This window comes from Nansenia antarctica (assembly GCF_963989245.1).
Source record: "Nansenia antarctica genome assembly, chromosome: 14".
NCBI classification, from domain to species: Eukaryota; Metazoa; Chordata; class Actinopteri; order Argentiniformes; family Microstomatidae; genus Nansenia; species Nansenia antarctica.
Window position 1 is genome coordinate 24,494,264 of NC_137684.1, and position 16,017 is coordinate 24,510,280.

The 16,017-nt window shown below is 43.0% G+C and overlaps 1 protein-coding gene across 1 annotated transcript in view; it reads left to right on the forward strand.

The window, feature by feature from the left end:
• The window catches only part of vac14 (vac14 homolog), a gene marked incomplete at its 3' end in the record, with an annotated part of 36,741 nt that overhangs the window by 16,302 nt on the left and 4,422 nt on the right, over nucleotides 1-16,017 (forward strand). The window contains exons 10-11 of the mRNA XM_080545376.1: nucleotides 14,031-14,094; nucleotides 16,016-16,017. The exon at nucleotides 16,016-16,017 is cut by the window's right edge and continues 143 nt beyond it. Of these exons, the coding sequence (XP_080401502.1) occupies nucleotides 14,031-14,094; nucleotides 16,016-16,017 (66 nt within the window). The remainder of the gene's footprint in view (nucleotides 1-14,030; nucleotides 14,095-16,015) is intronic.

The following is a 16,017-nucleotide window of genomic DNA, read 5'->3' on the forward strand; positions in this document are numbered from 1 at the left end:
GTCAAAGGTGGGTGAAGTGTTACAAAGGTGGTTCCGTGAACCATGCTGCGTGAAGTAGCCTCACCTGCGTCCTGAGGACTTGCATTAGCTCCCTAAGCCAATCCCTTGGCTTTAGCTCAGTGAGCTAGCATAGTCTTGAGCCTTGCAGGAGACCCAGGTTTGAACCCAGTTGGTCATATAAGCAATATGGCAAGATTTCCACCCAGCCTTTCAGAGGGCTAGATGGAGCTGTTACTACATTGCTTATCCTACCTTCTCAGATCTGCAGGAGTACCCTAGAGCAGGGGTGCTCACACTTTTTGGAACCAAGATCTACTTTTCAAGTAGCCAGTCTGCCAAGATCTACCAGTCTAGTTTCAACATCGCAAACGTACATGCACGTACTACAAACACACACACACACACACACACACACACACACACACACACACACATTTGCCAGTCTGCATAGGGAGCCATAGCACAAACCCTCCCTCTCTCTCCCTCTCTCTCTCTCTCTCTCTCTCTCTCTCTCTCTCTCTCTCTCTCTCTCTCTCTCTCTCTCTCTCTCTCACTCTCTTACACACACACACACACACACACACACACACACACACACACACACTCACTTTCTCTCACTCACACACTGACAGCCAGTCTGCAGTACCATAGCCAACTACTGATCCAACAAACAGAAAAGTAAACCAGATACAAAACAGGTAGTTCCCTAGTTTGAAAGGAGGAAATAAATGAATTTCTCTACCTTAGTGGGAGACCTGGCACTGGGAGGAGGCAGCTAGTTTCTAATAGTCAGGGCTGTAGGAGCTGGTTGCAAGGTGTCATCAGCCACTGTGGATCTGTCATCGAAAAGGCAATCTGCAGCCTCGAGAAACTTTTTTCACAATTTCGCCGTCTTTGAATGACTTCTTGTGTTTAACAAGAACGTGACTGACGCGATAAGAAGCTATCGTTGCAGCCGTACGTTTTCGCTCTTTTGCCACATTTCCCTTCTTCGAAATAGCCATCGTAGATTTGCTGATCAGACAGACGCATTTCCAATATCACATCGTGTAAAAAAGTCCTCCTCCCATTCTGGATGGAAGTTATACGTTATTGGTTTCTTACTTGGTCCAGCTTCCCCACTCATTTGTATAGCCTTTATTTAGTATTATATAGTAAATAGTAGAAATTGGAAGGCTAACTAGGTAATTAGTCTCGCCGGTATTTTGTATTTTGTAGTTGGTGCTGTTGACTGCGCATGCGTGGTGAACCGTGTGTTAGGTGTAGGTGAAAAGATCAGATCTCAGACTGGCTTACCTGTACGTCAATCAAGTGGCAAAAGCCATAGTGAGGATGGATGATAGGCGAACTTATTTTTTCGTTTTCGTTTTCGTTTTTATTTTATTTTTTTAAATTTTATTTATTTTTTGTTCAATGCCATGCGATCTACCCATACTACCTTTGCGATCGACGTATTGGGCACCCCTGCCCTAGAGGTTAGAAGTTAATTTGAAATGCAGCAGGCTGATGGCTCTCTGGAATGTTTCTAAAGCTCCTCCAACACACACCACAAAAGTCAGGTTCCATTCTATCCTTGTTGGTAAACTAACCAATAAGGATAGCTAGCTGTTAGTTGTGTGCTTAGCATGACCTTGAGAAATTCCACAGGTGTCTGATGATGAGAGAGCGTAGACATTATTTTTGTTCCGTTTGAGTAATATTCAGGTGTGTCTCAGTAATTTGATATGGCCTTTGGCATTATTGTGGAGATCATGTAATGACTGCTAGTCAGACAACGTTTAACTTCTATAAACTGTTAACCATTTAATTTAAAAGACTGTGCTGTGTCGATACAACCTGCTACCTCAGCATGTCTGGTCTTGTAAGTTGTGCTACAAGTTTGAGTTTCTGAATGTGCTACTGTGCACCGAAGGGGCTTTAAAATAGTATGTATGCATTGGCCGGGAATCGAACCCGGGCCTCCCGCGTGGCAGGCGAGAATTCTACCACTGAACCACCAATGCTTAACTGTCAGGCTTCTGGAGCTGTTTGGGTCTGGATGGGAAGTGGGAGCACATCACGAGGGGTTAAAAGAAACAGACAGGGTAACAGAAGATGCAGGGTTATAGGCGGTAGTGGATCAGACACTTTCACAAGTGCAAGCTGTTTGCAGATGAATATCTGGTCGCAGGCCCCTATGTCCTGCAGCACTACTCTTTGAGAGGATGGGTAAACCTAGCTTGAAACCTGAAGACTTGTATTTACGCCCTGAGCTAATTGTCCGACTTTAGCTAGTTGTTGGACTTCAGCTAATTGTTGGACTTAAGCTCAGTGGGCTAACACAGTCTTATGGTGAGCAGGAGACTCGGGATCAAACCCAGTCAGTCACATTGGTGCCGTGACTCAGGTGGGTCTCTGTAAGGCGGAGGTCAAAGGTGGGTGAAGTGTTACAAAGGTGGTTCCGTGAACCATGCTGCGTGAAGTAGCCTCACCTGCGTCCTGAGGACTTGCATTAGCTCCCTAAGCCAATCCCTTGGCTTTAGCTCAGTGAGCTAGCATAGTCTTGAGCCTTGCAGGAGACCCAGGTTTGAACCCAGTTGGTCATATAAGCAATATGGCAAGATTTCCACCCAGCCTTTCAGAGGGCTAGATGGAGCTGTTACTACATTGCTTATCCTACCTTCTCAGATCTGCAGGAGTACCCTAGAGCAGGGGTGCTCACACTTTTTGGAACCAAGATCTACTTTTCAAGTAGCCAGTCTGCCAAGATCTACCAGTCTAGTTTCAACATCGCAAACGTACATGCACGTACTACAAACACACACACACACACACACACACACACACACACACACACACACACACACACACATTTGCCAGTCTGCATAGGGAGCCATAGCACAAACCCTCCCTCTCTCTCCCTCTCTCTCTCTCTCTCTCTCTCTCTCTCTCTCTCTCTCTCTCTCTCTCTCTCTCTCTCTCTCTCTCTCTCTCTCTCTCTCTCTCTCACTCTCTTACACACACACACACACACACACACACACACACACACACACACACACACACACACACACTCACTTTCTCTCACTCACACACTGACAGCCAGTCTGCAGTACCATAGCCAACTACTGATCCAACAAACAGAAAAGTAAACCAGATACAAAACAGGTAGTTCCCTAGTTTGAAAGGAGGAAATAAATGCATTTCTCTACCTTAGTGGGAGACCTGGCACTGGGAGGAGGCAGCTAGTTTCTAATAGTCAGGGCTGTAGGAGCTGGTTGCAAGGTGTCATCAGCCACTGTGGATCTGTCATCGAAAAGGCAATCTGCAGCCTCGAGAAACTTTTTTCACAATTTCGCCGTCTTTGAATGACTTCTTGTGTTTAACAAGAACGTGACTGACGCGATAAGAAGCTATCGTTGCAGCCGTACGTTTTCGCTCTTTTGCCACATTTCCCTTCTTCGAAATAGCCATCGTAGATTTGCTGATCAGACAGACGCATTTCCAATATCACATCGTGTAAAAAAGTCCTCCTCCCATTCTGGATGGAAGTTATACGTTATTGGTTTCTTACTTGGTCCAGCTTCCCCACTCATTTGTATAGCCTTTATTTAGTATTATATAGTAAATAGTAGAAATTGGAAGGCTAACTAGGTAATTAGTCTCGCCGGTATTTTGTATTTTGTAGTTGGTGCTGTTGACTGCGCATGCGTGGTGAACCGTGTGTTAGGTGTAGGTGAAAAGATCAGATCTCAGACTGGCTTACCTGTACGTCAATCAAGTGGCAAAAGCCATAGTGAGGATGGATGATAGGCGAACTTATTTTTTCGTTTTCGTTTTCGTTTTTATTTTATTTTTTTAAATTTTATTTATTTTTTGTTCAATGCCATGCGATCTACCCATACTACCTTTGCGATCGACGTATTGGGCACCCCTGCCCTAGAGGTTAGAAGTTAATTTGAAATGCAGCAGGCTGATGGCTCTCTGGAATGTTTCTAAAGCTCCTCCAACACACACCACAAAAGTCAGGTTCCATTCTATCCTTGTTGGTAAACTAACCAATAAGGATAGCTAGCTGTTAGTTGTGTGCTTAGCATGACCGTGAGAAATTCCACAGGTGTCTGATGATGAGAGAGCGTAGACATTATTTTTGTTCCGTTTGAGTAATATTCAGGTGTGTCTCAGTAATTTGATATGGCCTTTGGTATTATTGTGGAGATCATGTAATGACTGCTAGTCAGACAACGTTTAACTTCTATAAACTGTTAACCATTTAATTTAAAAGACTGTGCTGTGTCGATACAACCTGCTACCTCAGCATGTCTGGCCTTGTAAGTTGTGCTACAAGTTTGAGTTTCTGAATGTGCTACTGTGCACCGAAGGGGCTTTAAAATAGTATGTATGCATTGGCCGGGAATCGAACCCGGGCCTCCCGCGTGGCAGGCGAGAATTCTACCACTGAACCACCAATGCTTAACTGTCAGGCTTCTGGAGCTGTTTGCGTCTGAATGGGAAGTGGGAGCACATCACGAGGGGTTAAAAGAAACAGACAGGGTAACAGAAGTTGCAGGGTTATAGGCGGTAGTGGATCAGACACTTTCACAAGTGCAAACTGTTTGCAGATGAACATCTGGATAACATCTTATGTCCTGCAGCACTACTCTGAGAGGATGGGTAAACCTAGCTTGAAACCTGAAGACTTGTATTTACGCCCTGAGCTAATTGTCCGACTTTAGCTAGTTGTTGGACTTCAGCTAATTGTTGGACTTAAGCTCAGTGGGCTAACACAGTCTTATGGTGAGCAGGAGACTCGGGATCAAACCCAGTCAGTCACATTGGTGCCGTGACTCAGATGGGTCTCTGTAAGGCGGAGGTCAAAGGTGGGTGAAGTTTAACAAAGGTGGTTCCGTGAACCATGCTGCGTGAAGTAACCTTACCTGCGACATGAGGACTTGCATTAGCTCCCTAAGCCAATCCCTTGGCTTTAGCTCAGTGAGCTAGCATAGTCTTGAGCCTTGCAGGAGACCCAGGTTTGAACCCAGTTGGTCATATAAGCAATATGGCAAGATTTCCACCCAGCCTTTCAGAGGGCTAGATGGAGCTTTTACTACATTGCTTATCCTACCTTCCCAGATCGACAGGAGTGCCCCAGGCAGAATGGGATAGAGGTCTATGTAATAACTGCAAGTCAGACAACTTTTAACTTCTATTATCTGTTAAGAGTTTAATTTAAAAGCTTGTGCATGCATTGGCCGGGATTCGAACCGTGTGGCAGGTGAGAATTCAACCGCTGAACCACCAATGCTTAGCTGCTTCATAAGTGCAACCTTTTTGTTCTGACGCTCACTGGGGTTCACATTCCAGTATGGGTGGAGTTGAACAGACAGACAGATCATTAAATAAATGAATGAATAAAGACCAGTCATTCATTCATTCATTCATCAGGGTACATAAAATGTACTTGTCCCAGACAAGATGACAAGCCTTAATGTACAGACCTGGGAAGTATGAGTGCAGGAGTGCTTCCAGATGCAGAGAGTAAGGTGATACTTATTTTCTGGGTGTGGCATTTTCCTTTATATCCTGCTCTTATGTATGGAAGTACTCAACCCTATAAAAGCGTTCATGCATTGGCCGGGAATCGAACCCGGGCCTCCCGCGTGGCAGGCGAGAATTCTACCACTGAACCACCAATGCTTAGATGTCAGGCTTCTGGAGCTGTTTGGGTCTGGATGGGAAGTGGGAGCACATCACAGGGGGTTAAAAAGAAACAGAAGGTAACAGAAGACGCAGTTATTTAGGAAATGGTGGATCATACACCTTGGCTTTAGTCAGACAACGTCGTGTTCCCACTTCCCATCCAAACCCAAACAGCTCCAGAAACCTGACAGTTAAGCATTGGTGGTTCAGTGGTAGAATTCTCGCCTGCCACGCGGGAGGCCCGGGTTCGATTCCCGGCCAATGCATGCACAGTCTTTTAAATTAAATGGTTCTGACGCTCACTGGGGTTCACATTCCAGTATGGGTGGAGTTGAACAGACAGACAGATCAGGGTACATAAAATGTACTTGTCCCAGACAAGACGACAAGCCTTAAAGTACAGCCCTGGGAAGTATGAGCCCTGTAGTGCTTCCATATGCAGAGTAAGGTGGTTCATGAGGCTAATTACTTACTTTCTGGGTGTGGCATTTTCTTTTATATCCTGCTCTTATTTATGGAAGTACTCAACCCTATAAAAGTGTTCATGCATTGGCCGGGAATCGAACCCGGGCCTCCCGCGTGGCAGGCGAGAATTCTACCACTGAACCACCAATGCTTAGATGTGGTGGAATTTGACCCCTGTGACTTCAAAGGAGACGTCCGAAGGGGTGAAATAAAACAGACAGGGAGGTGCTGGGAAAAGGAGACGCAGACAAAGAATTTTAGCAAGTGGTCGATCAGACAGTTTTTGAAACTCAGCTCTTGCGGGCAGAGGAGGTCTGTAGACCGATACTATTTTAGTGTAAAACTAAGTTCCATTTAGTTCCTTGTGTTCAAATGTCGACACTTAACGCAAATGCAGCAGTTTAATGCAGAGTGAAAGAAGTTCATGAAACATTACGGAGGAATTATGGAGGATTTAGAGCTGATGTAACAGACGGGATTCGAACTACAAGTCTCCCTCACGCCCTTAGGATTTGATGACCAGGTTGACTTGTTCCAAATTGCAAATTCCAAATTGATTTCAGGTTCGCATGCAATTTCACAAGTGGAAGTGTGAGGGCAACAGTGCTTCCAGATACAGAGAGTAAGGTTGTTTACGAGGCAGATTTTGGATTGCTCTGATTAGATTAGATTCAACTTTATTGTCATCACAGAGTACAATACAAAAGTACAATACAAAAGGTTCCTTTTGCAGCACAGAGCTGCAGTGAGCAAGCGCTGGTGGTGCAGTGGGGGATGGCGACCAATGCATGCAAGGTTTTCTTTTATTTATTTTTTAAACTTTTGTTTATTGCATTTTTATACACAAAATGACAATAGTGTTAAAACACTTGTGATTAAAATAATGATTATTTACTTTTACCCTTGACTTGTCTCCCTTTTTGTCATTCTCTCTGAGCCGTTTAGTGACAAATGGGGGCTCGTCCGGGATTTTACCGCTTAACAAAGAACTAAACAAAATCCAAAATCACCGAACTGCCTATCAAACAGTGAAACAAAGAGTGCTAAAAAAAACTACAACGAAAGGTCCTACAAAAACCAAAACCAGACGGACAAGCCCCCATTTGTCACTAACCCGGCTCAGAGTCAGTGACAAAAAAAGTCAAGGATAAAAGTAAATAATCAATATTTTATTGTTAACTAAGCAAAAAATAGAAATGGATGTGAAAGTCAGTATCATCAAAGGTGTAGGGTGTGGGTGAGTGATCTGTATGTGTGTGGAATATTGTAAAGTGTAAACATAGGAAAAAAGGTTGCCACAAACAAATGATCAAAATGTGCTCCTGTATGGAGAGAGACAGAGATACTGGTGAAACCAGCACAGGTTAAATAGGCACAGTCACAAGTGCTGCATCAGCCAATCAGGCCTCCTCTCCCCACTGCCATCCTGCAACACAGAATCAGACAGCAGTGGAGGGAGGAGGCCGTGACACATCCAACCAGAAGTGCAAATAGTGATATAAGGGCATGATATAAAGAGAACAAGAGGTAGTGATGGGTAACATATGTGTGGTGGCCTGGGAAAACCCTTCACATGGTGGCATTTTGACATTTTCATTTTTTAATATTTCCATAAATTAGAAGTTCTCAGCTATTCATAACTGGTTGAATGACTGAGATAGCCCTTTATTTTAAAAAGTTATGAGCATTTTAATGTAGCATGTCAAAAAAAGTGAAAGGGGAGAAATCCTCCCCTTTCTCCTCCGGGTCGGGGGAGGAGCCTATGCAGATCGGCCGGTCTCGTTTGTCTGCTTGTGATGCGGTGTTAGTCTGCTCGCCTCGTCGGTATGCGAGGGACAGATCCATTTGTGTGTCTTCTAGTTAAGATTTTATTACTTTATGCTTATTGTGAGCATCCGTAAACTGGCAATAACACAGGTGGAAGAATCGTCTCTCCTTTCGCTCATGTGTGCGTGCGTTGCTTAACTGAGAATGAGACACGTTCAACGTGATGTTGTTTCGCTAGCAAACTACCCGCCACAAAAACATCAAAATAAGTACTTTCTCTTTTGTTTTCTTAAAATGTTTATTCACCATAATGTAGTATGGAGTTCAAAGTACCGTACTAGAATACCACATAATATCAAAATCGCCAAAATCGCGATTTCCATCTATATTTGCTCTTTGCCACGAACGAACGCCAGCGACATCCGACGGGTTTTCCCAGGCCACCACACATATATATATATATATATATATATATATATATATATATATATATATAACATATGTAATATACAGTATGTGCAGGTAGTATTGTAAACATCAGTATAGTTTAGAGGTATATACAGTTATGGGCAATAAACAGTTATGAGCTATGTACAATGAGGTAGTTTATGTACAGTATCTAATGTGCAGAAGTATATATAAGCTATGTCAGGAGACAACCAGTATTGGCATTGTCATCGTAGTATAATTATGCATTTTCCATTGTCATATCCATAGTATCCCACGGTGGAGGGGAGATACTGAGTGTATCGGGGGGGGGGAGGGGGGGATTGATGACTCTGGGTGTGGCATTTTATTTTATTTCCTGCTCTTATGTAAGGAAGTACTCAACCCTATAAAAGGTTCATGCATTTGGCCAGGAATCGAACCCGGCCCTTTCCATCTCTAGTTTTTTTTCTTCTGCCATCGAGTGCCAGTCTTAAATGTTCTTTTAGGAGCCATTTGTGTAATGTTATTCTAACTCAAAATAATTTGCCGATGGAGATGATTTATTGTCGCACTAACCAGCAGACTGATTGCTACCTAACAACAAGACGTTGACCCGAGGTGACCCACAATGCTGCTGTGTTACCATGGCTACACACTGCGTTCTTAACACGTCAATTTAACACAGTACAAAGTGTGAGGAGGTAGAAACACAGAAAGTCACGGATCGTTTTCACACTGAGATAAAAAATAAAAAAAAGTTTTAATTGTGATCCCTTCCCCCTCTAGCGGTTGTGGCCCTAAACAGTGTTTATGCCAAACAGTGTTTATGCCAAAAGGTCAAAATCGCTGTTAGGACAACCTGCAACCGGCATCATGTGTGTGGCAGGCAAGAATTCTTCCACTGAACCACAAATGCTTAGATATCATGGGGGGAGGGGGCCTCCCATTTCGAACGAGGGAAACAGCGCCACATCACTGAAATAATTGTTAGAGAAGGAAAGGAGGAGGGAGGGAGGGACTAGACTGCGAACACACTTTCAGCCACACACTGCTGGGGAAGAATAGTGTAGGAACATATGCAGTGGGTTTGAGGGATCAGCTCGAGAGACTGATTGCTCTGCAGCGTTCCATGTCCACGTTTGAATGATACTGATATGATAATAGCATAAAGACAAGAGGCTGTGAAAAGTAATCATGCATTGGCCGGGAATCGAACCCGGGCCTCCCGCGTGGCAGGCGAGAATTCTACCACTGAACCACCAATGCTCAGACAGGAAGAGATGAGGTAACCTGCTCATTTGAATGAGGGGGAATAGTACTGCGTCACTGAGAGGACCGTCAGAGAATGAGTGAGGAGCGGGGGAAGGGCTGCCCTGAGGGGAGCAGCAGGGGAAGGGCTGATCCTCCCCGGCAAAGAATGTCAAACCGTTATGCCCCTCCTTTTTTTCCCCCCCTTTCGTTCTGATTGGCCTCTGCCAGGCTGGGCTGCAGTTCCTTTATAAGCTGTAGAACAGAGTTGCAGTGAGCAAGCGCTGGTGGTGCAGTGGGGGATTTGATCTCCATCCACGCGGGAGACCGGGGTTTGATTCCCGACCAATGCATGCAAGGTTATGTTTTTTTTTTAAACTTTTTTTTAAATACACAAAATGACAATAGTGTTAAAACACTTGTGAATGAGTGAAAAACAACAACACTGAAAAACAACAATATACACGGCAAACACAGCACAAACAGTCAGCTTGGTCATTTCACATGTTACAGTAAACATAATACCCTCACCCTTCAGGTCAGAATAAAATACAAAACAAAAGGATGTAAACAAGATAACATCTTATTCAGGGATAACTGGGATGGTACATTTCTCTGCATAGGCTAAGAAAGGCCCCCCACATCTTTTCAAATGTCTTGGATGAACCTTTCAATGTATATGAGATGTTTTCAAGTTAAAACTAACTGTCTTTTATCTTAAGAGAGTAGGCTGTTGGTGATTTCAATCTTATTAGTATTAGACGTCTAGCCAATAATGTTATGAAAGCTGTCAGATGGGGCCTAGGCTAAGGCAACTGAGGGATGCTGAACAGAGCAGTAATGGAATGGAATGGAATGGAATGGAATGGACTTTATTTGTCATTGCTACAGTACAGGTACCAAACAACGAAATTTAGGAGGGGTGGCTCCCCTGGTGTTAGGAAAGGAAAAAAAAAAAAAAATTTTAGAAAAAGCATAAAAGCATAAAATCACAAGAAGGTAAGGAGCTGGTTTACATCAATAAAGGCTATGTACACAATCCACTGTACTATACTGCACAGATAGTCAACTAGGGTTGTCATATTACACAAGAGTATTTTTTCACATTATTTTAAAGTGTCACAGTTTGCAGGCTTGAAAATGTACATGTTTGTGCCTCAGCACTAGCTGCCATACAATCCGTCCGGACTGTCCTGGGCCCAGAACTTAGGCCTTTTCTGTGTTCAGGGCCTTGACGGCCCTGTGGTAGAAGCAGTCCTTCAGTCTGTTTGTCTTAGCGGCCGGGGTCCTGTACCTCCTGTTCGAGGGCAGCTTGACAAAGTGTACGTGCCCAGGGTGGGTCGGGTCAATGTCGAGTAATGGCATTAGGCTCGATAAATGCCCCTGTTACCTCCGACAAAGTATTGAAAATCACAGTCCAGTAATTACGCAGAGATTTACACAATTAAAACATGCACATGGTTTGCAGGTGTTTGATGACATTTTTTACAAGAGGGTCAATATTGTCATACATTTTGGAAAGCCTAGCTTTGGTCCAATGAGTGCAGTGAAGAACTATACATTGTATCAACCCAGGTCTGACGGACACACATGAGGTATGCACTCGTTTAAGAACATCCCCAGAGATGTAAATATATGAAGTCAACACAGTGATGTTTCTTTCCAAGTCATTGACAAAGTCAGGGTGAACGGTAGGGATATCAAGTGAATTAAAGAAACTAGATGAAATCTAAATGTGAAGCAGCAGCAGTGTTTTCAGAAGTATACAGTGACATGTAAAAATCTTTAAACTCATCATTAATTTTCTTAGGATCAATTGTTAAGCCCGAAGATGTTCGAATTTGGGGAATTTGGTGAGATGTTGATAGGCTAGCAATCCACTGGCCTGGTCCCCATGCTCGTAATAAATATATCTGGATTTCAATAGCATTTCCGTTGTGTGCTCCGTAGCTAAAACCTAAAACTCGGCCTGTAAGGAGAGGCGCTCCTTATACATATTATATGTTATATTATATCCTTATACTTATGGAAGGAGAGGTGGCATACATTGTGTCCAGCTGTGCAATGCGTTTTGTTAATTCTGTAAGTATTTCCCTCTTAATTTTCCTCTCATAACCACTGTAAGAAATGATTTCACCTCTGATATATGCCTACAGGGTCTCCCATAACACTGATGCAGACACATCGGGAGTCTTATTTACACATGGAAGAAATCTATTTGCTTTTAAATAAATTCCCCAAATTCCTAATTTGAAAGTAGGCGATTATTGAAACGCCGTGGAGCACGGTTATGATCAGATTTAAAATGTACTGTACCCACCACAATTATTGGCACCCCTGGTAAAGATGAGTAAAAAGGGTTATAACAATGTCACATTTTGGTGAATTAGCTTAATGTCACACTGACATTTTTTTTTTAAACATCCAGCCTTTTATTGAAGTTAATTTATTCTGAGAGAAATAAAATCTGTCATCAAGAAATAAAACCATGTTTGCCACAATTATTTTAAGTATTTTAAGTATATGTGACACCAGCTGGTGTTTTGACCAACCAGTTGCCGAAGTCATTTTTCAGCTTTTTACATATTCTGAAACGACAGATTGTAAGCTTTCAAAAGATGATGGTTGATTATGGTTGTTGTAAGTTACTGTTATTCTTTTAATGATACAAAAAAGTATCATTGTGTTCAGCAGTCAATGCCCAGCCTTATAGTTCAGTTTCAAGTTGTATTTGCCATGCAACAAGTACAAGTACAGTTCAAACTGAGGGAGCACAACCGAGAACAGACAACAGACTATACGCAGGTAACCAGGCAAGGTCTGTGAATTGACTATCAATAGCTAATACATTATGACACAGTTCAAAATGCCATATCTATTGACCAACTGTTCTTCTTATTCAACAAAATATTTAGAGTGTGGTCTATTTCAAATGAGCACTGTTCTATTGAGCTGTTTATGATGCTCACGTTATTACCTAGGCTAATTAGCCAGCTTAATTCTCTGGCTTTCTAACACTGCACTGTATTGCCTTTCCAGAGCAATGCCGCGACTGAAGAGACTGCAGCAACTGAATGAAAAATAATGATAATAATTTGTTGTCAACTGACACTGTTATTATTGAAATAATAAAGATTGCATGGACACAAAACATGAATCTACACAGACAATTGTAAATGTGTGTGGCACAAAGGACAATGTAATAAGTGACTAATAACATAGTAAATACACAGCAAACAAACTAAAGTGGCTGGGGTGCGAGAGTATCTGCTGTGTCTTTCGCTTGCAGCTACAAACAGAGAGTCATGTTCTGAGCTGCTGTGGGGTCTGATGGGGTGGGGGGCATGGGGTGATGTCTTTTATGCATCAAAGCTGCAATAGAAGGAAGGTAGTACATACAAATATTGCCCACAGTTACTGGCACTCCATGTTCATTAAATACTACCATACCATGTTCATTAAATAAAATAGCTACCGTAATATATGACAAAGATAATTACCTGAAGTGCTGGTAACTATGCATGTTTCTCCAATTCCATAGTTGGTGAAAAAATGATCCAGGTAGTTGATGACTGCTTTTCTGCCCTTGATGAGGGTCAGCGGGGAAGTGAACCTAAGAGAGAAGGCGATAATAGAAAAAAGAGGAAGAGAAGAAAAAGATAAGATGCATTGAAAATCATCATAGGGTAGTGTGTTTGGCCTTAGCCAATTATAACAAAGCAAGTAAGCAACACAACATGAACAAAAACATTTAACTTTTTTGTAATCTATTACACTTGACATGTTACAGTATTCCAGTATTACACACTGAACATGAGTCTTACAACACAGCTTTTACAAGTACCGTACCGTAGCTACAAACAGAGCTAGCGTAGCGAACAAACAAAAGGTTTGGCATACCTAGTGGGTAAATAATATATAAATGTCTAAAATACACAAACACACTGGTTTCAACTAACTAACAAAGGTGCTATCTACCTATCCACGTATTTAATGATTGTTAAACTGTTGTTTGTAATATCGAGTGGGCAATTAAAAACTTTTTGAAACTTTTGTTCTGTGTTCTTCAACCATAAATGACCAGAACCGTGCAATCCTGGCTGTCTGGCTGGTGGGCTGGCTGGCTGTCTGTCTGTCTGTCTGTCTGGCGGGCTGGTGGGCTAGTGGGCTGGCTGATTCCTGCCTGACTACTGGCTGGCTGGCTGGCTCCTGTCTGCCTGTCTTTAGCCTGTCTGGCCGGCTGACTGGTTGGCTGGTGGGCTGACTTGCTCCAGGGCTGGCTGGTTCCAGGGCTGGCTGGTTCCAGGGCTGGCTGGCTCCTGCCTGACTACTGTCTGTCTCTCACTGGCCAGTCTGTCTGACTGGCTCCATCTGTCTTTTGGCTCTGTCTGTCTGTCTGCTGTTTGTGTCTGATTACTGTCGGTCTGTCTGTCTGATTGCAGATATGCTGAATGCATCACAAGAATCTGTTGGGTTCAGCAACATCTGTTTCTTCACCCCGACTAGGTAAGTACTAAATAGATTATGGTAAACACTGCTTTAACCTGTTCTATCAAATTATGGTTCTATATCTTTCACCTCCATTAAGTGCTGTGGGGCCAAAATGATCTGTTGAGAATACTTTCAATGGCAAATGTTTCTTCCCTGTATGTGAAACTATATTCCAAGAGAGATTCACCTGTGTTTAGAGGCTACTATTTCTATCACAGAGAGATTATAGATTTAGCATGATCTTTGATAAGCCAGTTGAAATGCTTTTTAAATCCACTTGAATGTCAACATTGGCAACACTCTCTTTGGAGTGGTTGTCTTGGTGTGTGTGTGTGTGTGTGTGTGTGTGTGTGTGTGTGTGTGTGTGTGTGTGTGTGTGTGTGTGTGTGTGTGTGTGTGTGTGTACGTACACCAATGTCTGCATTGGTGTCACATAGGCTGCAATATTAACAATAAATTGGCCTTTCCTTCCCTGTGAGGACAGTCCTGTCAGGGCATCACAAAAACGGCTGTTCTGCTCCACTGTTGCCACGGTGACACCATCACAAAAACGCCTGTTCTGCTCCACTGTTGCCACGGTGACACCCCACCATGGTCTGAAGAGCACCACAGTACACCTCCAGCTGTCCAAGTACTCTATATATAGAGTATACTTTAGATGATATGACCTAGTACTCTATAGAGTCTGTACTCTAGTCTAGGGGTGGGCATCGATGATCGATAATTGATCGATAAGGATCTTGGTCGATCACAAAATAAAACATTTGGTCGATCACAAAAAAAAAAATTTTTTTTTTTTTTTTTTGTGATCGACCAAATGTTTTATTTTGTGATCGACCAAGATCCTTATCGATCAATTATCGATCGTCGATGCCCACCCCTACTCTAGTCCCTACTCCTTAGTTGTGTGTTCTACATTCAGTCGACTTTCTGTAGTAGTACTACATCCATAGAACTCTTCGGTAACAGTTAAACAGAAGCCCTCCTAGTAGTTGTACACCGCCCCCGTAGACTAGACATGTTTTTCCTGTGTCGATACAACCTGCCACCTCAGCATGTCTGGCCTTGTAAGTTGTGCTACTACGAGTTTGAGTTTCTGAATGTGCTACTTGTGCACCCGAGGGGCTTTAAAAGAGTATGCATGCATTGGCCGGGAATCGAACCCGGGCCTCCCGCGTGGCAGGCGAGAATTCTACCACTGAACCACCAATGCTTAGCTGTGGGACGTGGAAGTGAGGGAGAGTGCGGTAGTGCGGCAGTATTGATAGAGAACACATGCAGCCTGAGAGGGGAGAGTTGGAGCGAGGGGAGAGTTGCTCTGCTCTTGTCTCAGATTGACGTTGGGATCTGAGGAGGGTTGTTGAGTATAAGGAACTGTTGATACATAGAAGGAACAATTTACTTAGTATAAAGAAAAGGGACCATTTACTCGCATAGAACAAGTAAGAATAGATCAACCCTTACTTAACCCTTGCGCTGTGCCGATTTCTGTGATCTGATCATTTGTGATCTGTGTCCTCCATGAAGCAGTGACATTTAGACATCTATATGCTCTTTTGTGGGGTTTCTACAAAAGAAATGTGTCTACAAAAAAGGCTCCTATAGTGTTGTATATCCATCCCTTTGTTATGTTTGAAATGGACCTATCGTTAAGCCACGTCCCCTTTGAAAACTCAGACAAACAAACAATGCTTCACTGACAGTGACTGACTGACCGACCGTAACTGAATGATTTACAATGGCGGGAGTTGGCAAATTTCTGATTTCTGATTTACCACAGCAAGTAATAGACATGTTTTTTACATGTCTATTTTGGGCCGTGGCTTAGCGATAGGTCCATTCTACTTTGCTACCAACTGTCGGTTGTCTCATTCACAGCATCACCTCCATCCCATCTCTAGCTCACATACCTGTTTTCTCTCTCTTTCCTGGCCAGTT